The sequence below is a fragment of the Phyllostomus discolor genome, chromosome 8 (assembly GCF_004126475.2).
Source record: "Phyllostomus discolor isolate MPI-MPIP mPhyDis1 chromosome 8, mPhyDis1.pri.v3, whole genome shotgun sequence".
Classification (NCBI taxonomy): Eukaryota; Metazoa; Chordata; class Mammalia; order Chiroptera; family Phyllostomidae; genus Phyllostomus; species Phyllostomus discolor.
In genome coordinates this window covers 32,188,681-32,215,407 of record NC_040910.2, presented here as the reverse complement: position 1 = coordinate 32,215,407, position 26,727 = coordinate 32,188,681, and the positions used below count along the sequence as shown (strand labels likewise).

The 26,727-nt window shown below is 49.8% G+C and overlaps 1 protein-coding gene and 1 long non-coding RNA gene across 5 annotated transcripts; one reads left to right on the top strand and one right to left on the bottom strand.

Annotated features, from left to right (window-relative positions):
• Window positions 1-4,660: 4,660 nt before the first annotated feature.
• On the bottom strand, window positions 4,661-13,076 carry LOC118501964. 4 transcript variants are annotated; one of them, XR_004904625.1, is made up of 5 exons: window positions 12,779-13,076; window positions 12,258-12,369; window positions 6,320-6,494; window positions 5,810-5,911; window positions 4,661-5,357 (listed from the first exon to the last, which is right to left on the bottom strand). It is a non-coding gene; the product is annotated as an uncharacterized LOC118501964 (long non-coding RNA). The 4 variants fall into 4 exon arrangements; XR_004904623.1 differs by having other exon boundaries at window positions 5,810-6,494; XR_004904626.1 differs by lacking the exon at window positions 5,810-5,911.
• A 912-nt stretch (window positions 13,077-13,988) lies between these two features.
• On the top strand, window positions 13,989-16,760 carry HAND2 (heart and neural crest derivatives expressed 2). The gene is made up of 2 exons (XM_028519803.2): window positions 13,989-14,558; window positions 15,897-16,760. Exons 1-2 carry the CDS (start codon window positions 14,004-14,006, stop codon window positions 15,993-15,995), a joined length of 654 nt encoding a protein of 217 aa, XP_028375604.1. The 5' UTR covers window positions 13,989-14,003; the 3' UTR covers window positions 15,996-16,760.
• The last annotated feature ends 9,967 nt before the right edge of the window (window positions 16,761-26,727 follow it).

The following is a 26,727-nucleotide window of genomic DNA, read 5'->3' as shown; positions in this document are numbered from 1 at the left end:
GAGGCTGGATGCCAATGCAGACTCCCCACACAGATCTCTATGTCCATGGGCTTGTCAACACTCCACACTTACTTGGTGGCTCTCAGGAAGGTAGCTGGCATGCCACTCTTAACCTTTGTAGAGCTATGCCAAAGAAAAGAGCTAATGTTTATTGAGCACTTACTCTATGCCAGACCCTCTACTAATCGCCTCATGTGAATCATCTCACCCAATGTTCGTCATGACACCGCAACAGAGTCTAAAATTAATATCCACCTTTCACAGATGTGCTAAGTAAAGCAGAGAATGGTTAGATAATTTTCCAAAGACCACACGCTGGTAAGTGTTGTAGTTAAAACTCAAAACTGTGCCTCTGCCCCCAGTGACTATGCTTCTGATCACTGTGTTATGTTGCTTTACATGCATAATGAGTTTCATTGCTGTGTATCACTAAAATGTCTTTATGACATGCTCAAAAAATTAATATTAAAAATGTGTTGCATTCCAAATCTGATTTCACTTTATCTTGGGATCAAAAACTTTTACCAGGATACATCATTAACCTTGTAATAAACATCAAAATAAATTGTGAAATTATATTTAGAGGCATTATTTTTACAAACTTGGAAAAATCATCTTAATTATTTTTTAATATTTTATGTATTTATTTTTAGATAGGAAGGGGAAGAGAAAGGGAGAAAGAGAAACATCAATGTGTGGTTTCCTCTCATGTGCCCCCAACCAAGGACCTGGCCCACAACTCAGGCATGTGCTCTGACTGGGAATCAAACCAGCAACCCTTTGGTTTGCAGGCCAGTGCTCAATCCATTGAGCCACACCAGCCAGGGCAAATCATCATAATTCTTCAAACAACTACTTGAAATTCTTACAGACATGAAGCAGGGCATAATTAATAATACAATAAAATGTATATGGCTTACTATTTACTCAGATGGATCTGAGGTTATAAATTAAAACTCCTAGGATTCCAGGCAATGATAAAAATTCGGGTTACGATCCAATTATTGCCACATATTAAGGTAGCTAACAATTAGAACATTAAACACAGGGACAACTTACTGAACTCTTCAATCATCTAATAGCAAGGTATCTAAAGACAGAAAAGCCCAGTGAGTTGCAGCCACTCTTAACTCTGTGACTTCTTAGTAAAACACAGCTAGTGGAAGTAATGGGGGAGGGGTGGAGAAATGGCATTTCCAATAGAGATATGCTTCTAGGGCAAGTTCTCCTACATGAGGAGGTGCACTTGCCTGTGTAAGTTGAAGAGCCTTGAGTTTCTCTTCTCAGATGTCCTCATTACAAATACCTAGGTCATGGTTTTAAAAGCATTATAATTTACAAAGCAAGTGCAGCTCATGCCACACGGATTCAAATACCACTTAACATGACTATTTAACATGACTATTGTCTCTTTGATGAACCAACAGATTGATATTTCTAAACATTTCATTAAATATCACTGTATCTGAAAAAAGAAATATGCAGCAATCAATTATACCTTCAACAGCCCCAATATATTATAATAAAGCAAAAATAGTCACTTGATTAGATTCTATAATTTTATTGCTGACATTATCTTTAATTGAATAGCACATGATACAAAGAACTTAACAATGTTGGGAAAGCAGAAAGAATAACTAGGAATGAAAGAGCCAATCTCTTGCTTTATTTATCCCATGTTCATAACCAGTTGTTTGGTTTCTCCCAACAAGTTTGAAGTGGGGTGTTTTTTTTTCATTTTTTTCTCAGCCAATTGAAGTTTATGGAAGTCATCTCATGGATATGCTTTATTATTCCAATTTAACACAAGTTTGAAAAAATTTAAAGATTTCAACACCAATTATTACAACATCTCTTCATTTAGAAAGAACAATGGTATGGTGGATTAAAGGTCCTTATATTTTAAACTAATATGGAAAATCAAGGTAGCTAATATTTTCCCATATACAAGAATTTACATATATTTTCTTGATTGGGCTTCTTCATTCAGTGAAAAATCTATTTTTAAATCACTGAATTGAAGAAAACAAAAAGCAATCTAGTCCCTGATGTTGATTCAACTCATCACTCTCCTGTTTGTGGGCGAAAAGCCAGATCCTGCCTAAGAACTTTCTTTTTCAGATTTTCTGTTTCTGCATTCCTCCTATCTTATATTTTGCACCCCTCTTTCAGTCATCATTTCACATCTATGGGTAGAAAAGGCACGCCCTAATATTCTCTGATTTCACACTGTAACAGAAATTTTTTATATGAACCGCAAGTGGTCTCATAGGAAAACCTCTAATCTCTCATAGATTCTGCAGAGAGTAGGCAGTCTGTCCAGTGCACTGTCCGTTTGTCATCCAGTGCAAATAGGGAATCCTATTACCTACAAAGGTATTAGGAAAGTGCTCCCAGCTGAAAGCATTTATCCAATTCCAATTGTTGTTTGGAAGTCTGAAATACTAAGGGTGGTACTGTTCCAAGAGCTACTGTTTGAAACAATGCAATGCCTGTTTAGAGTGGAAATCAGAACTTGAAAATCTCAGCAGGCTTTAAAAATAATAACTGAGCATCCAAAAAAGAATTCTTAAAGAAACATTTATATGCCAGGCATATGTTTTTAATTTTAATAACATTGGTTTAGCTTAATAAATATGTAGACCCTAATAATTATTCTCTACATTTTAATATTTTGTATACTTTTCTATTTCAGTGAGTTTGCAAAGAGGCTAATTAATAAAAAAATGTAGGAAAAATATGCATCTGTCAGTACCAAGTTGCTGTGGTTTATGGGCATTGCAAATTCTGTTTTGAAAAAAAAATCTGTTAAATAGTATTTGAAAAGTGCCCCAGTTTTAAAAGAAATGAATGTAGCCATATCCTGATAGGATAATGTCAGATAAAAAGTAATCATGCTCCCTCTGCGATTATGTTTGTTGGCATTTATATAAGAATAATAATGCTTTAAGGTTATATTCATAGTTATTCACTTAATGTGGGATTAACATCAAAATCTTCATAATTATCTAAGATCACCCATTTGAAAGCAGTGTAGCAAACCATGTTAGTGGTTAAGACACTCTAGCAATTTTAATACTAAACAGATTAACACACATGAAACTAATATTATAATTTGTGCATTGAATAATATGACAGATCAAATTTGGGGGGCAGGGGAGAATTTTTAGGAAATGGTACCCTTTCTGCTGCTGCTTCCTATTTCTTGAACTACTAAAGCAATCAGCTAGAAAACTCTATGGGCAATTGATATACATGAGAATGCATAACTTCGGACTTGAAACATTATTCTGTGGCTTTGTCATTGCACATTTTTAGGAAACCATCATTTCTGAGGTTTGCTTTAAATAAAATTGAGAACCAAAATATTACTATAGGAGGGTGATCCAGGAGAATGAAGATACAGTCCCAGTGGAATTAGAAACAAAAACATTTTTTGAAGCATGAGAGATCACTAATTGACAAGAACAGCTATGAACTATGTTATGACCATCAGCAAACAAATGCAGGTCCATACCTTATGCATTTTTAAATAATAAAGAAGCATATTTTAATATGTACCCTGGAGTCTCGTAAAACTGTTCTTTTGCCTCAACTTTTCCACCTCCTTCAGAAATCAACATGAGAGGAAGATGGGTGGCCATTTAGAAAGTAATATGAAATTATAAATTAATTACCCCAGTTATGACCATTTTTCTTGAGTCCATGTGAAAATAGACTTCACATCTCAGACCTAATTGTTTCATAATCCTTGTTGCATTTGGCTGGATGGGTCAGGGTAGGGTGTGAAATCTTGGAAACTAAAGTGAACGTGAAACTGTGGGTTCCCCCCCACCCCCGCCAGCCAGGGAGAATGTGTGTTAAAAGACAGTATCTGTCTAACTTTAGCTGTCCCTGAAAGGGAGGGTGGAAATGTCCCGGATTTAAATCATGTTGTTTCCACTTATGCAGAGAGAATCCATAAAACGAGATTTATTGTCATATTTTCTTTTTTGAAATGTAGTATTTGTTTTTTACTTTTAAAGTGCTCCTCGGTATAGAGCAGAGTAAATATTACATTTTTGTTAAACAGCCGCCAAGATTTAATTGTCTGTGAAATAGAAGGCTTAGGACCTGATTGGAGTTAACTACTGTTCTGCTGAAACCGGCACGGCGGGCCTGGGCGGGGACCGAACGCAGCCCGCGGCTGACTTACACGAAGAGCCGTCCGGCAAGAATTAGAGGAGGGCTGGGGACAGCCGAGCGCCTGCAGGAGCCCATCCAAAGGACCTGGAGCTCCATTCTTCCTGCCGCAGAGTTACAGAGACTTGGTACAAAAAGTCAAACAAGAATAAGCAGCTATGGAAAATATAACAAATCATGCTAGCAGTTTAACAGCGAGCGAAGGGGAAAGCCAGGCACCGCCAACAAATCCTGGAGAAACGCGTCATGGGGACAGAAGAGAGGGGAGAGGAGAGAAAGGAAGCTGCGTAAGGACACAGCATGACTGCCACATGTGTTCACTGTTGTTGTATATACCTCCGTGGTTCCGTCGGGAACCTCAAGAGTCCGGCTCTCTTCGCGGGCGCCCTGCGCGCCCTTCGCACGCGGGTTGCGAGCGGCTCGGCCGCCCGCGCCCCCTCGCGTCCCCTCCCCGCGGCCGCCCCCTCCCCCGCCCCCGCAGCGGCCGTGCGGCTGGCCCCCTCCACCCGCCGAGGGTGCGGAGGAGAGAGCGCGCGGCTGCAGATTTGCCCCGGTGGCACCGCTGCCACAAGCCAACCCGTAATTGCAAAGCAAACAAGGCTGAAATATTGGGATTGGTCTCAATCGTGACAAGATCTACGCTTTTGCCGCCAATTTGTTTGTGCAGCTCTATTTAAAGGTTCTTGATTGAGGAAATGTTGAAAATAGCGGTAAGGGTTTCCCTAATGAGACCTCGCGAGGGAGGCGGCGGCCTTCGCCCGGCACGGAGGGCGCGGTGGGGGGAGGGGCGCGGTTAACCCCTTCCTGCCCGCCTCCAGCGAAAAGTCCTCGCAGACCCGCTGGAGGAAGCTGGGGAGGGGGTCCCTCCTCCCCGCAGCGCTGAGCGGCGGAGAACCGGCCTCCTTGGCTGTTGTTACCGAGGGGCGGTGGGATCAAAACGAAAATTTAACCAGGAGGAAGGGAGCGGCCCAGCAGCCAACGCAGTGGCCTGAGTCTGGGGTGGCGGCTCTGGATGCGCTTCCTGTCCCCTAACAGTCCCGAGCTGTGGCTGCAGCCCTGCGTCTCACTCTGCGTCTCACTGTCCAGCGACGGCCGAGGCCCTTGTGATCCCAGCGGAGGCGCGCGGTGCCCCCGAAGCGACCTGGCTCTAGCTGTTGGGTTGGGTCTTCGAGCGCCTGGAAGAGAGGGCAAGAAACCAAAAAGGCAGGAAGAGAAAATACATCAACATTTATTGAGAACAAACAGATCTCATTTAATCTTCCCTGAACACCTTCAAGGTCGGTGCCATTACCTCCTTGTTCAGATGGGGAAACTAAGGCTTAGAGAGAAGAGGCGCCGGTCATCGGGGAGCCCAGAGTAGTCCACCGTGCCGGCTCTGCCTCTGGAGCCCAGGAGGTGAAGAGGGAGTCCCAGTGAGGCTGGACTGCGCCTCCCACTCCCGGATCCAGAGCTGGCTGCCGCAGACCCAATGCCACTGCGATCGACGGGAGGAAGCCTTCCCTGGCCCTCCCAATTGCTTAGCGATGTAGGCCCGCTCCCTAATGCAAGGCGATGCCCTCCTCTATTAGCTCTAGTCGCCTTCAAAATAAAAACCAATTCGACCTCTATTGGAATACACGGAACTCACCTGATTTCTCTGAATCACCCCTTTTACACAAGCTGTTTAAGCACCTACTGGCTTCAGTGCATTGATTGGTCTCTCCACGACCCACAGGAAGAGCCCAGAGATCTACCATAGAGACCAGAGCAGCAGCACCAGAAAGGAGTTCAGAAGGAAGAAATCTGATTTGAGGGAGGAGAAAGAAGGGAAGCTACACCTGGAAAGGACTCCTGGAGGAGGTGGCATTTCGGCTGGGCCTAGAAGAAACACAGAAGTGTGAGAGAGAGGAGTTCGCTAGCTGTGCTGGCAAGTCAAGCAGTGCCAGACCCACAGTTGGCCACCTGCTGCCATCTCCCGCCTGCTCCTCTAACTTGTACAACTGTGAGCTGATCAAGCCCTGAGCCAAAGTTCCAATCTTTCATCAGATTGAAAACTTAGGGCTTGCGGACAACACCAGTGGCTAGACTTTGACCCTTCCAGAGCCCTGGACCTGGGCCAAGAAAGCCAGGGCAAAAATGGCACTGGGGGCGCTCTCACCAGAACTCTTCAAGCCACACAAGCCCCAAAGGATCTGGTCAGAGATGTAGCTCGGCCAATCTGAAGTTTGTCTTTCTGGAGTCACAGGCAGATGGAGACTGGCAGAAAGGAAGACCTCTGGGTGGCAGAGGAGGCCTGGTTTGGGTTGGACTTCCCCAAGAATGACCTGCACCTTCTGTCAGCAAAACAAAAAAGCACCAGTGTCACTGATTTAGTGAAACCTCCAAATGTGTTCTGAATGGAATTCTACTTTTCTTGCACAAAACCAATTCTTCCGTTTGAAGTTGGAGGCTTTGCAAGCAGAATGCAACTCGGTGTTTTGTTCCTAGAGGTTTTGGCCTGTGTTAACTTAAGTGGGCACTCACACAAGTATTAAAAAGAAAATCATTCTCTTCTGGAAAATGGAACAAAGTAGTGCCTCTCCAACTGTGGGGCCGATATATAATCTGCAACAACAATTAGCCTCCCAGTGCTGCGCATTTCCAGCAAGCATCCTGCCTTCTCTGTTTATAACTTTTCTGCCTGCAATTATTTTTATTTTAATTTTCTGTCACTTTAACAGAAACCAGAGCCTTTTCTTTTCATGTTTTGTACACAGCATGTTCATTTTGATAAGATGTTCTTTCCTATCCTCTTTTAGCTTGCCTTTCCTTGTTTAGAGTTCTGTATCAGGAGTTTCTAATATTTCTTTCTCTTTCTCTCCCTCTCTTTTTAAGAGTTTGTCCCTGTCTTGCTTTATTTGTGTGAAATTTAGTTTGAAAGGAGATCAGAGAGAGCAGGAGGGGTCTGTAATAAGAGAATGACCGAATGACCCAAAGGCTGATTATCTATCATTAACTGGAGACTCGGTATACCCAAATTACCAGGGAGACCTCAGTCTGCCGGATCCTTACCCAGCCAGAAAGGCGAGTGTGGAATGCACACACAGAAACAGGCTTGTGACATTGCAAATGAAGACACCCTGCTCACACTTTTTCTTAAGGGGGTCTCCTTCAAAACTCGCCTTGGGTTCAGTGGGCAGATTTATTAGATCCTGACATGTTGTATACACAGGTTAAAAAAAAATCTCTGCTGAAAGATTAATTTTAACATTTCTGTAACTTTGTGTGTGTGTTGTTTCGTTAGGCCCAAAATTGCAGTTAATTTTCTAAGCTCCAGAGAATATTGAGAAATCAAGCCAAGCTGCTTTTGATCTGCTCACGCTGCTAAACCCAAGCCTTGTAAAAATCGAGGTTTGCCATTAATATTGACAATAAAAGTGTTTCTTTTTGTTAACCTGAAACCTAACCATCCTGGCTCAAGTCCCTTGTCTAGAAGCAAAGGTCCTAGAAGAAAGTAGAAAGGGTTTGGGAGAAACTGCCAGGGCTAGAGAAATCCATCCATGTGGATTTGCAAAGGAGGCCTCAGACCACGACTTCCAGGAATGCGAGCACACTGCACTCAGAACTGGCCATGGCCCGGCCCTCAAGTCACAAACAAACCTTTCAGTCCCAGAAACGGTTTGCCCAAAGCCCCACATTTTAAGTTGCCCTTTGCTTTCACATCTTCTGAACACCAGATGGGATTGCAGACTAGCTGAAGTTCATTTCTTACTACTTCCACAGAGCATGTATGCAAAATTACAATTACTTCCTCATCTGAATGCGGAATGATTTCCTCCCGGCTTGGAAGAAAATGTTGCTAGTGTGGATGGAATTTACTTGAAACCAGAGTGTGGACGAGAAGTTCACATAAATCCTGTGGGATATATTTTCTTATGCCATTTATGCTCTAAACTTTACATTTTACTACAAAGTAGCAAAGATCAGATTTACAGTACCTCTTAGGGCCCCTGTAATAACATTCATAACACGTCCCATATATGCATCACACTGCCTCTTATGAGGTCTTTCCATGCACATTATCTTTTATTCCCTTCAGTTTGAGTAAGTATTTCAGTTTGACAGACTAGGATACCTAGCAAAGTATTTAATTCTCCCTTATTAATGAAAATCCTTCCAGACCAACTGAATATCTTCCAGTTAACATGGAGGTCTAGTTATTAATTATTTGGAGAAAATGAAAATTCCCAATGCCAATAATCTTGGATATTAAGATTTTTTCTTACATGTTGTATACCTTAAACTTACACAATATTATATGGCAATTATATCTCAATTTTTTTAAAAAAAAATGTTTTTTTCTTAGAGGAGTTAGGATGAACCAACATCTTATTTTTCTTCATCAGTTTTAGGTTCAGTAACATCAAAAACTTTGTAAATATAAACATTGCTGGAGGCAAATTAGAAGGGAGGGAAAGAGAGAGGACAGAAGGAGAGGAGGGACAGAGGAGAGGGAACATGGGGGGAGGCAAAAACGGGGAGTGGAGAAGATATACAGGCACCAAGCAAGTCTCAGTTTTCTCCACTGACTTAAATGTCTCTTAATCATAACTAGACTAAAGGAATCCCAAGCAATCAGCCCCTCCATAGTCGGCATTGCAGTTGGATCAGCCCCTCCCCACCCCCATCTCCACAGAACTGCTCTGGATGGGGAAGAGGTGGGAAGAGGAGGGAAGAGGGCTCACTCGTCAATATCCTGCCCCCAACCCAAAATCCAAACAGGAAAATGCTCACGAGAAATAAAACCTCTTAAGAGCCAAGGGAAGCTTTTCTTGCCCTTCATTTCTGAAACAGGCACAAAAGTCCCATTGAACCTGATTCTGCTCTGTGGATGTGCACAGTGAGCAGCACCTCGTTTCTGGGGCCGCTGTCACTTGCCACATCTGTAGGCAACCATTTCCAAAAAGGAAAACAAAGAATTGAGGGTTTCCTTGTTTACAAAATATCGGTTAGAGAAATCCTTGCCACCGTGCCACTCAGGCAATATGCTGCCTTCTAGATGTCCCGAGGGCTCTGAAACTAAGCAGTTAGCGTGTGAAAATGACTCAGCCCCACCCCAGTACAGGCAGGAGGGCAGAACCACTTGGGTGTCGCAGGAAGCACTGTCTTTGGAGCAGGTGGGGCTGGGGCTGCATCTTCAAGAACATATTGCTTCTTCTGCCACCTTCCGGGTTTGATGAGTTCCTAGGTTTTTATCACACCTGGGGATCAGTCATTATAGATAAATAGGGGAATGCTCAGTTTCTTCTACATTGGTTGGGGAAATAAGGTAAAACAAGATTTGAAAAAACGACGAAGGGAATTGAGCCATAATTCCCGTAAACATAAAATGTGTGTTTATGGCCCTTTGGCCTGGTTCCTTTTGGGTCCAGTTTATTTTGAGTTCTCATGAGCAAAACACAAGATACTTACTGCCCTTGCCTTTGGAATAATAAATACCTCAATAAGATCTGTATTTCCCCTGAAAACAGACTGAAGTTTTAAAAATATATATATTTAGTTTAAACCAGATTGATTTTAAAAGTAGTATCTCACAAGATGAAAATGTTTGCAAGGGAGTGCTCAGCCGCTCTTATGATCTTTGAATCTTTTCCAGGGGAAGGGGTGGGAGTGAAGAGAAAAGGACAGAGACGTGGGCACACACAAAAAAATGTTTGAACCCCGTTCTGTCTGTTTAGTTGGAGGCAGACATAAGGCACGGCACAGTAAGTACACCATCAGCTAGGATCTGGAAGATGGGGACAGAGAATCACAAACATTCTCCCAAACCAGGGTGCGCCCCCCTCCCCCTGGAAGTGGGCTCCAGATCAGCCAGGGTACGACAAGCTGCAGCCCCTGGTCTCAGAGAAGGAGAGGCAGGAAGTGTGCCTTCGCCAGGATTCCTCCCGTGGGCACCCACGCTAGGACTGCCACCAGCCAACCTCATCTCAGCAGCTGGGCCCTCTGAGGACTCAGAAAATGTGCCCTTTGGGGAGCACACCCCAGAAGCCACGCTTGTATGTATGCCCTGGGGTGGGGTCACTGGGCTGACATCTGAGCCTGGAACTACACCCTCCTGTTTTCCCCTCCATTTTCCCCTCATTGCCACCACTACCATCACTTCATCACTACTGCTGCTCCAAATGGCACAGGCCACCTAAATTGAAGGAAAACTTGAGGTGGCATCTTTGCCTCACAGCTTTCCAAAGCAGCAAGCTAACCCAGTATCCCAACAGACCTGGAGAAAATGTGGCAAGGAGAACATCAAGAGGGGAAAGTAGCCACATTTGGTTGAGAATTCACAGTGGAGCCCAGCTAGTCTGGCCTCTGAGTCAGTAAATACAGCTGAAGACAGCAGAGTTCACCGATATGTCCCTGATGCCAAGCCGCCTTTCTAAGGCCATAGCCCCTGCGTTTAGCTTTCTGAGATAAATGAAGCCCTACACCCTTGGACCACATTAATTAACTGATAATGACACTGTCAGTGAGGACTGATGCTCAGATTAGCATCTTTTATGACTTTTTTCTGTCCCCTGTTGTCCATCTCTTTTATCACTGGCCATGCTATCTGGGACCATGAAGGGACCCACTCATTTTGTTGTTGTTGTTTCAATTAAAAGATCATGAGAAAGGCAAGTTCTGAAGCCTTCACCATTGAGGCCACTTGCCTCTTGTGGACACAGCATCCTATTCTCCAGCTCCCCCCTCTCCCCCCAGCCTCTTCTTCCTCTGTTCAATTCTCAAAACTCCCTGTGGATCTGAAAGCAGACTACCAACTACTCCCCGAGAATTTTTATCTGTTCCCAGCCCGGATGCAACCATCTTACTTTGTCTACCTGCTCCCTGGGCCTAGATGTGTTTTTATAAACAGATCCTTTTTTTTTTAATGTATCAAATGTCAGGGGATTGAACTACCAGTATTTACACATTCAGGGTTTGCCTCTGGGTGAAAATGTAAACAGAACCCCAACCACACTACTTATAGTCTTTCGTGGAAGAACAAGGTCTGAAAAAGACTCTCCTTGTGTTCAAAACTGCAGACCCACCCAAGTTGGAGGTTTGAAACTCTAGATCCCCATTTTGTTCAGAGCCCATATGTAAGCTCCTGGCACTTTCCAACAAGAATTTGTCTTAAGCTACTCGACATTCCCTGCTCTCTGCCTTAAGACGTTCTGCCGAGGGCATCCGGTGAAGCTGACGTCCAGTAGGACAGAATGCTCCTCATATGGACACCCAGCCTATGTTTCTACATCCCTGAGCTCCTTCCCCTGCCCTACTGCCCCAGGCAGCAAACCTGAAACAATATTTCTCAGCACTGTTGTGCTGGGGCCTGGAATCCCTGGCAGCACTGGGGTTGGGTGCCCTCTAACCCTGCCCTCCACTCGCTGGACTTTGCCTTCCATCCCTGAATTATGTACCCCACATGAAAGCACCCAGAAGGCAAGGAGAGGGCTGCCTCCAAAAGAAGGTGACCAAGGTGGCATAGTCGGTGGACCCTGGCCAGGCCCAGCATCAGCGCGTTGCAGGCTGCCCAGGCCTGCACGGGTTTCTGCACACTCTTCCCTCCTGCCCCTCTAATGAACAGCCCGCCGGCTTCTGTGGACACCCTTTTCCACGCCGAAATCTATCGAGTGGAGTCCTCATCTACCACCCTCATCTATATACAACAGCTTCCCCTCGAGGCTCCTGGCCAAGCCCAGCGGGTAGCTTCAGCTCCTGCCACTGCCCATTCCCACCACCCCTCGCCCGAGGAGTCCCCTGCGATCCTTCTCAAGCCGCTCACGAGGCAGGGCCGCCCGGCCAGAGCCCTGCGGCCCGGTGACTTACAAGTAGAGATCCATTTTCCGTTATAATGCGTTCAAGATCACCAATGCCAGCAGTCTAAACATCCACGAGCCGTCCTCCTGGCCTGCCTCTTAAACCGGTGTTTAATGGTTCCCCTCCGCTAACTAAACCTGCTTTCCACAGATGCCCGCTTTTATGAGAGAGGCAGGAATGCGAAGATATATTTATATGTTTGTTCATAAAAACTGGAAAATAAGCTCTGAACACGCTGTAAAAAATATTCAGTTACTTACCAAACAGGCTAGTTAAACCAGGGGAACACCAATACCGGCCACATCACAAATTCGAGGAACCGAGTTGCCTGCGCTTTGAAATCGCCCAAGGTCTTCCTGCGGACTGGTGTCCCTGAAGAACATGGAAATAAGAGGATTTTCAATCAGCTTGACCGTTGTGCCGGGGGTCTCGCCCGTGGTCTCCAAAAGCAGCCACGATAACATGAGCCACACCAAACGCCCGGGCCCGGATTACGGTGGCGGGTAAGTGAAGAGGCACAGAGCTCGGAGTTTCCAGCCTGTGCCCAGGTCCGAGCAGCAGCCTTCCCCGCCGCGCCCTGCGCCCCTCTCGGCTCAGCCGCCCCTTCGTGGGGGCCTTGCCGCCTCTGCTCTCGGCCCCGCGCAACACTGCACCCGTATGCCAGCTGAATTTCTTGCCTCGGTTACCTATCGAACTTCGAAAAGCAATATCTACATTCCTTTCATTTAACCAGAAAAAAAAAACAAAAAACAAAAAAACAAAACACGGAGTGATACTGTACCTGGTTTGAGATTCTTCAATATTTGAAAGGTGGGGAAAAAATATTTTAATAATGAAGCATCTGTTAAACACTTGCATTAACCTCTGGCTGATAAAAAAGTTTTTTTAACCCTGCCCCCCCTCGTTTTAATTATCTTATGGTTATGAAGGGGCAGCCAATCCTAGAAGAGGACCTCGGCAATTAGCAAAAAGAACATCAAAAAGTTTTATTGCGGAGGGAGCGAGGCGCCGCCCCCGCCGCCCCGGGATTGGCGTGAGGAGCCTCTGACGACATATATTAACCCGAGCGGCCCTAAAGATGTAGCTGTACATGGAGATCTTGCTGGGAAAATTCGCTTGGTCCCCTCACGGCGTCCAGCCCAGAACCGCCGCCGCCACCGCCACCCCGGAGCTCCCTCGGCCACCGCGCAGACGCCTCTGACAGCAGGAGCCGAAGGCCTTCGCGCTCCAAGGCGACCGCAGGGCCCCAAATCCTTCCCCCAAAGAAGGAGAGGATCTGAGAAAATGGATGCACTGAGACCTCTCTGAAAACCCTCCGAGGGAGCCCTAGAGGAGCGAGGACACGTTATTCGCAGCTAAAATCACATTCAAGGACCAAAACAACTACCACCAAAATTTCCATTAAAACAATAAGCGCCCAAGAACCCAGATCGGGCTGGTGGGGGGAGGGGAAGGGGCGGGAAGGGGAGGGTCGCACGAAGGTAGCTTCACAGTGAGCAGTCGACCCCGCCGCCTCCCTGCAGAGCCGGGCCGGCTCCTCCAACGGCGGCTCGGACTCGTCCCGGGACTCGGTGCCAGGATTGCGGCCGGGGCGTGGAGCCCTGCGACTCCGAGAAGCAGCCTCGCGGGAGCCGGGCAATTTTGCATGAGCACCCGAAGATTCGGCGTCCCCTCAGCACCCCGGGAAGCAGCAGCCGGCGCGCGGGCCCCGGAGCAAGGCGGGAGCCGGAGGCGGCGGCCAAGGGCGCACGGTGCCGGGACCAGCTCGCCGCGCCCCATGGGGAGTCGGCGGCCGAAGCGCTGCTGAGGCGGGCCCGGCCGGCCAGGCGGGGGGCCGGGGCCCGGGCTGCAGCAGCCCCCTCTGCGGCTGCCGGGCCGGCCCGGGCGCCCCGGGGCTGGGGGGTGGGGGGTGGGGGAGGCCACCGAGCGCTGAGGCAGGGGCCCGGGCCGAGGGGGCGGCGGGGCTGCGCGCACGCTGGGGCGCGTGGAGGGGTGCGGAGGGCGACATGAGTCTGGTGGGGGGCTTCCCCCACCACCCGGTGGTGCACCATGAGGGCTACCCGTTCGCCGCTGCCGCCGCCGCAGCTGCCGCCGCCGCCGCCAGCCGCTGCAGCCACGAGGAGAACCCCTACTTCCATGGCTGGCTCATCGGCCACCCCGAGATGTCGCCCCCCGACTACAGCATGGCCCTGTCCTACAGCCCCGATTATGCCAGCGGCGCCGCCGGCCTGGACCACTCCCATTACGGGGGGGTGCCGCCGGGCGCCGGGCCCCCGGGCCTGGGGGGGCCGCGCCCTGTGAAGCGCCGGGGCACCGCCAACCGCAAGGAGCGGCGGAGGACTCAGAGCATCAACAGCGCCTTCGCCGAACTGCGCGAGTGCATCCCCAACGTGCCCGCCGACACCAAACTCTCCAAGATCAAGACACTGCGCCTGGCCACCAGCTACATCGCCTACCTCATGGACCTGCTGGCCAAGGACGACCAGAACGGCGAGGCGGAGGCCTTCAAGGCGGAAATCAAGAAAACAGATGTGAAAGAAGAGAAAAGGAAGAAAGAGCTGGTTAGTACCACGGGGCAGCGGGCATTGGGAGTGCGGGGTTCGAGCGGCCGGTGCTCCCCGTCTCTTTCCGCATGGGCTGAGCGATGGCATCCTGCTTTCTTTGGCTGCCTCCTGAGCCTACGTTGTTTGCACCAGCTCGCGGTAGGGATGGTTCCCCGAAAAGGCAGAGGAGACAAGGGAGGGTGTCAGCAGGAGAAGGAGGCTAAGAGGGGTGCTTCGCTCTAGAGATCTTCCCTCCGGGTTATCGCTGGTCTCCCAGGCACTTAGGGTGGACCTCGCAGTCTCAGGGTTGCGACTGATCATCCGATAGCACTGGCCCAGACCCCTCATTCTGTGACCTTTGGAACTGCTTTGGGCCTCCAATCCAATGCTTTGAGGTATTCCAAAAATAAGTCTCGCATAAACTCTCTATTCCAATTATGTTACTATTGAATCCATTTCCACCTTTTGAGAACGAGGCCGCCACGGATTCTAAGAGAGTTTTATGGTTGTTCTTACTGTGCCCCGAAGACATAAAGGGAAACACGAAGTAAGCACTTTTAACCTCAAAATGCAGCTCCAGTTGCTCTTTGGCCCTGAGGTTAAAATGCAATGTATCAGATGAGTACATTTCATGGGTATTTCTTCTTTTATTTGCATTGACCTGCACATTTTAAGACAAAGAGTAAATATTACTATGATCACTGTTGTTAACAATAACTCGAAATTATAACTGAAAATTAGTTTTCTCAAGTCCCTACCCAAGTTCCCTTAAGGTGATGGTGCTCAGAGCAGGGCTGTTGCCGAAAAGGACCTGAAAAATAATCCCATTTGTCGAGTGTTTCTTCCTTGGGGTCTGTGGCGCTTCAGGCGCTGCATAAACGAGTGACCTCCAGAATAACCAGGGATTTCAGAGGCCTTGGAGGAGAAGTACTGCTAAGCTGGTGGCAGAGAGCCGCCGGCCACAGGCCCAAGCCAGGGCGAGGGAACTTCTCCCTTTCTTCCTAAGAGCGCGGGTCTGGGTTTGCGATTGAAACCGGGGAAACCACATTTAGGGCTGACCCCGCTAAGGGCCCCCAGGTCCTCTATAAAGGACCTGAAAACCGGTGGTTGCTTATAAACGTGCCGATCTGGTATCTGAGGGTTGCAGGCGCTTGGAGGCCTGGGCTGTAGGTAGGACAGCGCCAGTCTTCGTAGCTTTTCTGCAGGGGCTAGGAATTAAAGCCATCCCACCTCCCATCCCTTCCTCCCTGTCTCCCTGTCTTCTCGAGCTCGGGGAGCGCGAGGGTGGCGTGGAACCAGGTTTCCTCTCTGAATTTCTCTTTCCACTTTTCTCCCCCTCGCCTCCCTTCTGCCCAGAACGAAATCTTGAAAAGCACAGTGAGCAGCAACGACAAGAAAAGCAAAGGCCGGACGGGCTGGCCGCAGCACGTCTGGGCCCTGGAGCTCAAGCAGTGAGGAGGAGGAGGAGGAGGAGAGCCTAGTGAGCTGGGGCCCAGGAGCCGGATGTAGAGCCAGGACTCCGGGCAAGCTCTACGCGCTCCGACCCGAGGACTACTTGCATTTGGAGTCATCCGGTTTATTTATGTGCAATTTGCCTCCCCTCTCTTTGCCCCCCTTTGAGGCATCCGCTCCCCACCTCCCCCTCCAAAAATAGTGGATATTTGAAGAAAAGCATTCCATATTTTAATATGAAGAGGACACTCCCGCGTGGTAAGGGATCCCGTCGTCTCGTAGATTCTCTGTGTTTGAATGTTCCCCCCGGCTGTGTAGACACCAGCGTGGCCCCTGCCCACCTGCCCTTCCAGATAACAGCGGACATTGGTGTGTATGTGAAGTGTATCTTTAATAATTGGCCTTTGGATATAAATATTCTTGGGGATTATAAAGCTTTATTTCAAAACGGAAAACGGGGCCGCTAACATTTCCGTTGGGGTCGGTATCTAGTGCTGTCCTTTCCTCTGTGGTTGTTCTCGATTCGAAGACGTTTCCAACAGCTACTTGTTTCGTGCACTTCCGTCCTCTAAAACTAAGTGGAATTTAATTAATATTGAAGGTGTAAACGTTGTAAGTATTCAATAAACCACTGTGTGTTTTTTTTACAAAACCCCAATCTTTTAATAGTTGATACCTCAAAAGAGTTTTGAAAACAAAACTGTTATATTTGTTTTCATAATATTTAAAATATTCAGAAGTAAACTAAATTATCATGATTGCCTCTAACTTTATTTGAAAGAGTCAGTGATTTCGACCAATCACCTGAAGCAATGGTCCTCCCAGGGCGTGGTGGTCCCATAAAGAGAAGGGTCCTTGATGAATATCTTGCCACAGCACCTGGGCTCCTCCCTCCTGCCCCCCTCCAGCCCCCAGGAGAACCCTGAGTGGTCTGTAGGAAGAGGGTCTGGGCTGGAGAAGGGCCTCAGTTCCCCCAGAAGGTGGAAAGGTGTCCTTGTTTTCCTGAAATCAACCAGAAGCCATTGGGTGGGGACCTAGGTTTCTGTTGGGGAGCGCGTTTTCAGTTGAGGAGGTTTGGAGAGGATCCCAGGCATTAGAGCCTTTAACTCAAAATATAGGGTTTTCATCTAAGAAAGGAGAGGGGGAAAGGAAAGAGAAGAGAGGAGGTTATGCGTGGTCTCAACGGGGTCAAGGTGGGGGGGCGGAGTGGTGTGGATTCTCCTCTGAGCAGGCTGGGGAGGGGGGCTCAGAAGGAGGGCCTTCGGAGAAGTCCCTGATTAGGTAACAGGGAACTTAGGTAACATCAAGTAAGAAATCTCCATCGCGACCAAGGATTTAAAGGGGGTGGGTGGTGGGAGCTAGATTTACAAGGAGCTACAGGGAACTCAATATTAACTGTGCGGTGTCTGAAGTCCTCCCGGCCTCATGCCAGCCAAGCAAACGACCCCTCCCCGACTACCAGCCCCCCGGGACTGTACCCCGCCCGAGGTTTGGTCTCTCGGAGTCCCAGCACGACCCGGAAGGAAGTCCCCGAGGCCTCCTTCTCCCGCGGTCTTGGCTGGAGCCTAAACCTCTGCGCTAGGAACCAGGGAAACTGGTGTGCCTTAAAGGACTGGGCAGGCCGGGGAGGGGGGAGAGGGGGAGGGATTGAGGAGTGAGGAGGGGGGAGGGAAGAAAGGTGAAACGTATTAAAAAGCGGTTTGTTTCATGAAACGCCACGTATATAAATCTGGTGTTAGGGAGGCTTGCCAGAGGCTTTCCATCTTGGAACCCATCCTCGGGGTGATGTTCGCACCTCGGCTTCGGGCACAGACCCTCCCCTCATATTCCAACGGTTCCCACGCCTGGCCCGTGCCCACTCTGAGCGCGCAGCCTGCAGCAGGGGAACTCGGCAAGTGCCGGGGGAGAGACAGCGAGTGGCTCTGCGGGTCTCTTCTGCGGGCAGCTGACAACGCGAGGGCGAGGGGTTAGAACAACTCGGCCAAAACGATCTGAACTTTCTCCCCTCGGGTCAGCCGGCGCTGGGCCGACGTGGTGGGCGCGGGGCTGTGTTTACAGACACTTGCCTTTGTTTATAGCACTGGGGGGCGGAGGGAGGCGCGCCCTGATTTTTCTATTACTCTCCGGATCCCTGTCCGTTTGACCGAGTGGCTCCCTCCCTCTCCTGCCTCCTGCCACCTTTGGCATCTTTACTTTAATCCATTGAAGAGAAAGACACCAGCCAGATCCTAGGGGTCGATGGAAAGCGTCTCCTGAAGTAGTGGAGTGAATGGTGGGGAGGCCGTGAGGTTTTCAGAACAGGAGCCAGGAAGGAGTTATCTTCATCATGCATGTGTGCTGGCGCTGGACTTGAGTAGCTGGTCTACTTCCCATCTGGGCCTTAATGCATATCTGCTCGTTTAACACTTTTCCTGGTTTATTAAACACCGGCTGAAGGGAACCAGAAAACTCTGGCAGCACCGTCGGGCCGGGCAGCTCGCTCCTACACAAGCTTGTAAACCTGCTCTCAAGAAATCCGAGGTCTTTGTCTGGACTGGGCCCGGGCTCCCCTCTCCTCTCCTTTCCTCTCCTGCCTGCCCCGCTGCTTCCTCCGGCCCAGCAGCAGCAGGCCCCACGCTTCAAACCACCTCGACATTCCTGTCCACCAGGAACCAGAAAGCCAGACCTGCAGCAGGACCGACAACTCAGGAGCCCAAACCGCCTAACCAGAGGCACACCCTAAAAGGCCTGACACTCCCACCGGCAAAACACCCAGATTATGAGTCACTCCAGCCTCCCAACATCCCTGCCCCATGTTGTCAAGTCCCAGGAAAGTGAGCAAGTGAGTGGTGTGCGGGACAGGCGTTTCTTGTGCGTATGGGGCTTCCGTGCTTTTCTCCTCTACACATTTATATCTTTTTTAACTCCCTTTCTTTCTCCTTAAAAAAAAGTTTTCAAGTTCCTGCCATGTGGGATGGCTAAAAGGTCTCTGTTTTAATTGCTCGGATAATATGGTTGCTGCCATTTTGTTAAAAGCAATCACTCCTGCAGCGAAATCACAAGCTCTCTAGACAGGCCGGAGCCGACAAAAATGCAGGATTTGACGTTAAAAGCTAAATGGGAAGCTGGGGCGGCGGAAGGTAAATTGATGGTAGATCTGGCTGTCAGGGTTCGGCCCCAGACCGCCAGGCAGGCCGAGCGCCTGATAACCCTGGAGCACAAGCAGAGCTGGGACTCGCTGCTGTGTGTGTGTGTGTGTGTGTGTGTGTGTGTGTGTCGGGCCCTACAAACCCATTCTCAATTTTCTTGGGAAGTGATTTGGAAAACTCAACAGAGGGGGACCTAAGCACACTCCCTGCTCCCAGGCTTGGTTTTCCAGGGCCTTCGCCTCCCAGCCAGGACACTGACAGCAGCTGTAAGAGCTTTTTCAGGTCAAGACGCCAAGAAGATGACAGCAAGATCACCTGATGTTCTCCTTGCCTTCTAAATTCCGGAGGTCCCCTCTTTCTGGGGGATCCATGGGAAGCTCCAGCTTCTGAGAGGAATAGCCAGTAGGTAGGGCACCTGGGAAGGTGGATCTCCAGCCTAGGCTGCCCTCCTCTAGCGTGGCAGGGCCATGCAGCCTGGTGGTCTCCATGTAAGGTGAGTGCAGTAGTGGCGCCAGTGGTGGCACGACCCACTCCCCACCGTGATGATCGCAGAGCTGGTATCTCACCCAGCTGTTAAGGTAACAGGAGGGTGAAAATATCCTACGTATTTTGCAGGATAGAGTGACGATAGTAAGAAAGAGTGAGCTCAAGTGCAAAGACACAGAAATTGGAGGAAGGCCTTCCGGCTGCTTTGCAGAGAGAGCCGTTCCACTTGAGAGGGCTTGAGGTGTGTGTATGCAGGGGACAGTAAACTGTGCAAAGTATACAATAGTCTGGCCAGTGTCTGCATTGCGGGTCTGCAAAGCGCGGGAAACTTCTCAGTCATCCCTGTGCCTTTAAGGAAACGCTATGTCTAACGCCGCGCGTGCGGCTGGCGATTTTCTCTTCCACAGTTGCCGTGCGTTCTCCCTGTCCGCCAGTTCCACCCACGTGCCTGGATTTGGAAAAGAGACTGGTGGTAGATGCCAAGAGAAGATGATCTGGAAAGGAGGCTTGTGGCGTATGCCCTGTAGAGAGCTGAATCTGCCCGGCTTTTCTGGATCAATTGGCCTGAGGGAACCCAACCACCAGACCCAACTCTTGCGGTTCACATCCCAGTGCGAGGAACAGACGCAACGGGGTCTTAGGGACCAACAGGACGCCTGGCCTGTCGGAGCCGAGGATCCCTTTGAGAGAAGACCCTGGAGCCGCGCTCAGGCTGCGGCCCAGGACCGGGGCTCGAGCCCAGCCGTGCTGTAGAGTTTACGTCTACTGGCAGATAGGGGAGCAAACTGTTTTTTAACTGTTTATAAGGGGAGGAGGAGAGGGGGTGAGCTGCCAGAGACCAAACGAATCCCATATTTCCGGGGGCCAAACGGCTCTGGGCGCGCCTCCCGTCCATCCACCCGCTGTGCAACCTGCACTCCGCTCCCGGCCGCCGCCTGCCGGGGCCCAGCCGGCCGGTCACGGGCCAGCGGCCAGGCCCGGGCGGGCTGCGGGCTCGGGGCAGTCGCAGCGCACGGCGGCTCTGACTGGCGTGCGCACGGAAGTTAGACTGCCCCCCGGCTCTCCCGGCCCAGCCCCGCCAAGCCAGCTCCTTTCGAGGAGAGCGCCCCCTCCTCTCCCCCTGAGCACGACCCCCCTGCCCTGCACACACATTCTCTTCAAATTCTCCCGGCATTTGGGCCGCTTTGATGATCAGATGGTGGAGCCCTGATTACAAATTTATTCCCGGCCGCTCCGTCCGTCTTTATCTCCGCTATTAGGGACATCTGGGAGTGATTAGCGCCGCGCCCGGCCGCGCTGCCTATCTCGCCGCGGCGGGGCCCGGAGCCTCGCTGACGTCAGGGCAGACGGCTCGGAGCCATCCCAGCCGAGCTGGGTGTAAGGGGTGGCCGCCCGGCCAAGTCTTCCCCGGGCCAGGCCGGCAGCTGGAACTCGCCGCTCGCCTGTGCATTGGGACTTTCTAAGTTTATATTTTTAGCCCAGAAGACGTTTTTTGTTTTCGCTGTTTAAGGTGAGGCAGAGGCAGAGCCGGTTAACTTTTCTACTGTCCCTCCTCCCCACTTTAAATTTTCCAACTCTCAGGTCTGGTGCATTCCGCCTGGAAAACCTCCCACATCCGGCCCTGACCGGCGGGCTAGGGTGCTGTTCTCCTACGCTAGCAGCCGAGGCGGTTGCTGCGGTGCCCAAAGCGGCCAAGGGAGGGGAAGGGGGAGGCGCTTAGGGGTCTAGGCCACTCTTAGGGGTGCACTCCCTGCACTGGCACCCGCTCGGCCCCTACAGCCTTTGGAGCTAAAATAGTGTGAGTCTCTGCCTAGTGGGGTGGAGGGCTAATTACAGATCAGGACTTCTCTCCAAGCCTTCGTCTTTGCACCTGTTATTAACACCTGATGGATCTAAGGAGCAGATGCTCTAGACCCTCTTCCGCCTCCCTGCTCCTTACCACTCCAGAGCTGTCCTTGGCGCAAAACACTGACACCTCGCAGGGGCAAGCAGGACTGGTAGAAGCTTTGTCCTGTACTACGTCTCAAAGATCAGGGCAGCGACTGGATGTATTTGTATAATTCCTGGACAGAGGGCCACACCTCAGACCTTGGATGCTGGCACCTGGGGCACTGTCCTGGTCGCTGGGATGATCCAGCTCCATAACCCTTCAGACTGGAGCTTCCCACACCTAGCTAGTTATCTGAAATCCCCAGAGACCTTGAAAAGATGATACATTCAGTCTTTATTTCAACTCCTCCTTCACCAGAAATTCTGATTTAGCAGGTCAGGGAGGAGATCCAAAGTCTGCAATTTTCAAAAGCCTTCCCCCCTCCCCAGAGCATTTGGGAACCACAGCCTGAGGCCACACATACCCATTGCAGCCGGTCTCTCACCCTTGGCACACTCTCAACCCCCCAATGTGAAACACTGGACGATTTGGGGTGGCTTTATCAAGCATGGGGTAGGGGGAGGGCAAGACCTGTAATATTTAAAGTGTCTACAGGGAGAGAATTGGCCATATCATGGATCAGTCCTGTACCTCAATTTAAATGGTCAATGCAAGGACTCAAAGCAAAATCCAGAAGATGCTTTTCATTTGCACACAGGCTGCGAAGACTAAGCTGAGTGTTTACTCAGAGACTACAGTGAATTTAGTTAGAAAATAAGTCAGAGCCCATGTTTTGAGTGTAGTAACAAGAAGATCTATTTGGAGGGCCAAGGTTATCAAATATAAACAGAAAATCCAATGGAGAAAGTTTCTCAAATGTCCACTCCTCCTCAATTCTTTAAGGCACTCAATACACCAAACTCCAAAGTGTCTTCATGTAATCTGGAACGGAAGAGAATCATTTCCTCATAAGTCAGTGAAAACGTCACATTTGAGAGAGCTTGGCTCCCCCTTCCACCCACCCTTATCCCCAGCAGAGGCTGGGGGGAGGGGAGTCTTTGGGGGCTAGGGATAGAGAGTGGGGCTTTTTTTTTAGTATATTTTATTGATTATGCTATTACAGTTGTCCCATTTATTTTCTCCCCTTTATTCCTCTCTGCCCAGCACTGTCCCTCCCACCAGCATCCATCCCCCTTCGTTCATGTCCATGGGTTGTACATATAAGTTCTTTGGCTTCTCCTTTTCCTATACTATTAAGGCCATACCACCCTGAACATGCCAGATCTCATCTGACCTGGGAACCTAAGCAGAGTCGGGCCTGGTTAGTACTTGGATGGGAAAGTGGGGCTTTTAGGCAGCTGAATACTTCCTGATTGGAGTAGGAGGAACCTATCAGTGCTTCTAGAGGGGGGAAGGGCAGGCAATGGCTGCACAAAGGAGTTTCCCACAATGCTGGCAAGTGGCTTCTCCAGGATCTGCTTTAATGACAGTCTGCTCAGGCAAATAGTCTGAATCATTCAGACCACTCAAAAACATGCACACATAAACAAACAAACTAAACTAACAACAACAAAAGCTCCATATTGCTTTTGCCCCTAATACTTTTTTGCACGTAGCATAAATTAACTTTTACTTGAATTACAATAGGTGGATTGAATCAACCTGGGCCACAGGTCCAGAGAATCCCATCTCATATTTCCAAATGAAGGAGTCAGGCTTGCAGGCAGCTAGACCATTAATATAAAGGATCACAGGGTACTCACCTTCTCCCTCCCCAACCAACAACCCAGTTTTCTCAGATAGTATATTTAATACACTAATCATGAACCAAACAGACCCAACCCAATGCTTCCCTGTGACCAGATAGTTTCAAAATGGTATTTCTTGTTGTAGAACCATCTTCAAATCCATTGGTGAACAGTAACTACAGAGTTAGGGAGACCTGCAGATTCTTCTGTAAGAGGTAGGATTGTGAAGCTGAAAGGATATAGAACAAACAGTGAACTTAGGAGCAGAAGAAATTTTCAACCTTCATCAACGCCAAGAAGCTCAGTGCCAAGAAGCTCAGTGCCAAGAAGGTATCAAAAAACACCATTCTAAATGGAGACGGCAGTAAATACTTCCTTGGTGAAAGGATGGAGGCCAGTGGCCACTGAGGCCAGGGCATGGTTGCCTTCTCTTTAAAGTAGATTGTTGTTGTTGCCTTAAGCTGACATTTTTCTCTTTAGGGTCAGGCAGAAACGCTGGTGGGGGAGGGGGTGCTTGTTGCTTTTACTTTTAAAGGAGAAAATGCAGCGTAAGTCTGTAACTAGAACTTGGCACTGAAGGAAAGTTGGTGCGGTTTTAATGGAAAAGTGGCCGCCTGGCCGCCTGACCATCGCCTTTGCTTTGCAAATCTGGTTTTCATATTCTCGCTCAGTAATCACCCAAAGCCATAACTGTCTCTGAAATTATTCATTAAAGTCATTTTCAGGGATTCTCACAGGATGCCTCTTTTACGTTTATGATCTTCTGAGAGGAATGACATCAGCCTTGGTCTTTTTTCCGCTTTTAATTAATGTGCTGGGAAGACCAGAGGGGCCCCGGCTGTGTCCGTGGGGAGGGGGCGGGCCGGGGCTGGAATTCGCCGGCGCGTTCCGCTGAGATCGGGCGCGCAGACATCCTTTGATTAAGGAGGGTATTTCGGGGAGTGCAGGCTGTGCAGAAGATCACGGCTGTGCCCTGTGGTGCTGTCAGCAGTGACAGATCCCAGATGGGGCCGCTACTGTATGGCAGATTGAGTTTCTCAGCAGAAAACTCACCCTCCCTCCTAAACGTCTTCAAAAACCTTCTCCAGATACTCCAGGTCGCTTCGTGTGAAATTGAAAAGGTCCAACCCCAAAGTTGTTTTTGCGTGCGTGTGTGTATGTTAGGTTTTTTTCCCCCTTCCTTTTCTTTTTTTCTCTGCACTTCCTCCTCCTCTGAGCATCTTCGACCCGCAGGGCTACCCGGCTGCTAAAAGCGCAGACCTGGTGAGCCTGGTGGTTCCTGTTCGCCCGCCAGGCAACAGCGCCGCGCCGTCGACACAGCACCGAGGGGCCCCGAAGGCAATCCGGTGGGTAGGGGCGCGGCGTCTGGGACGTGGGGGAAACTTGGAGCCCTCTGGGCAGCTGGGGTGAACCGCGCAGCCCAAAGCCCTGTAGGGAGAGCTGGAGTGCGAGGGAGGAGGGTGCGGGGAAAATTGAACCTCAGACCCAAGCAGAGATTACCGGTCCTGGCTCCCGCTTCGCTTCCTCTTCTCCCCAGCGGAGCGCTGTCCCGCCAGCCTGGGCAACTTTGGGGGGCTGCGCCGAGCCCAAGGAGGAGGGGAGGGGTTGAGGACTGTCTGCTAGGATCGCTTCACCCGCAGGGACCCAGTCTGATCCAGGAGGGCGACAAGGGGGGCAACGGAGGATCCGGCTGTGGCCCAAGCCAGGAAGCTTGACTGGGGCATCTCCAAGGTGAGAGGGGGGTGCAGCAAAACCCAATTTTCTACTGGATAAACATTCGCTAGTTGGGTCCCAAGCTTTGCATTCCTGGACACACATCAGGTTGCAAACCTCCGTGCAGAAACTCTTGGACTTATTTTAAGTCTTTATTTAAAAAAAAAATAAACAAATACCCTGCATCCCTGAGTCCTCCAGAGGCTGCGGAGATTCCTGTCTCCTTCCTTCACCTCCCAAGGGCGAATGGGCGGGCTCTCGGGGAGCAGCAGTAGTCAGGAGAGGGGAAGAAAGGCAGAAAAGAAGGTGCGCTTCACCCTGATTCTGCTGCGATTTCTAGACCTCACCCATCCCTACCCCCACGGTCCTCTTTACTGTGAAACTTGGCGTATTTCCACTGGCCTGGGCCAGGGATGGGGGGCGCAGGCAAAAAAAGAGAGCAAGTTTTGTTTTGTTTTCACTTAGAGATAAGCAGATTTTCCTTCAAAATATCCGTGCAGCTGCCTCTACCTACTTCCATACACCCGCTGCCAGAGAAGGCAGCTTGGAGAGCCTCCTTTCGCTTAAAAAAAAAAAAAAAGAAAAGAAAAGAAAAGAAAAAGAGCCCCTAGGGAACAAATGCAGGAGCTACAAACACTGCAGATGGGAGGCCCGAAGTCCAGAGAACCTAGCCGCATTCCCAGCCCTGGCCCCTACCCCGGCCCCACTCCTGAGGGTGCCGCGGTGTGCTCCACCTCAAGGACCAGGCCAGCCGTCCTGTCCCGTCCCTTCCTTGGATACAAGGACCTGAGACCAGGCTTAGCTGAACGGCCACATTGCAGCTGCTGGGAGAATTTCGCCTCGTGTTTGCGACCTGTCCGGGGTCTTTTGTACCCATGCCAGTTGCTCTTACAGTAGCCTTCTGGTACAATCTCTGGTAAAGTCAGATTGGTTTACCAGAGGGCAGTTTCCCTTCTGCCCTCTCCGCAGACTCCGTTAAAAAAAAAAAGTGGTGGGACCCCTAGATCCTATTTTATGTCAACAATAATCCAGATACACCAGTGTTGTCCTTCCGTCTGTATAATGATCTATTTGGATGTAGGCAGTTGCCTGCAGGCCTGGGATACAAGCTGGTTTGGGACAAACCTGTGTGCCCCTTACGACAGCCCTCTGCCGGAAAAAAAGACATCTAGCAGTTATTTCCCCCACAATTTCCCCTGTGTTATCAGGTAAAACCACAAAACTATATAAAAGCAAAACACACACTGAATTTCAAAACTCCCGTTCGCCCCCTCTAAAAGGCAGCTTTTATTTTCACGGCCCACGCTGGATGAAAGTGGCTTATTTTGATTTTTTTTTTTCCTTGTACCCACATGCCTTGTAAAAGGTTCCTGTGCACGGGCCCGACCCCCTCTGATGACCGCAGGGCCTTGCTTCCAGACTGCGGTCCCCGCCACTTGGTTTTTAAGTCCTTGCCTGGAGCCGAGGTGTAATTGTGACCCCGCCCGAGTTCGAGCCTCCCGGGGGGACGTTTGGCCAGGCCTGGGTTGGGGCCCGGACCTCCCAAGTGGCGGACCTGGGAGCCCGGAGCCGCGCGGTCCTCTCCCTCCCTGCCTCCCCCCTCTCTCCCTCCCCTTCGGACTTTGCGCGTTTTTCTGCTCAGTCCTCCAGCTTGTCCGCACAAAGGCGCCCAGCATTTCTCTTTCCTTCCACTTTTTTTGGTCTTACTTTCCTCTTGCTCTTTCCCTCTCTAGCACTATTTCTTTTCTTTTAAACCGCTCTCTCCGTTGGCTTCACGTTGAAATAGCAGG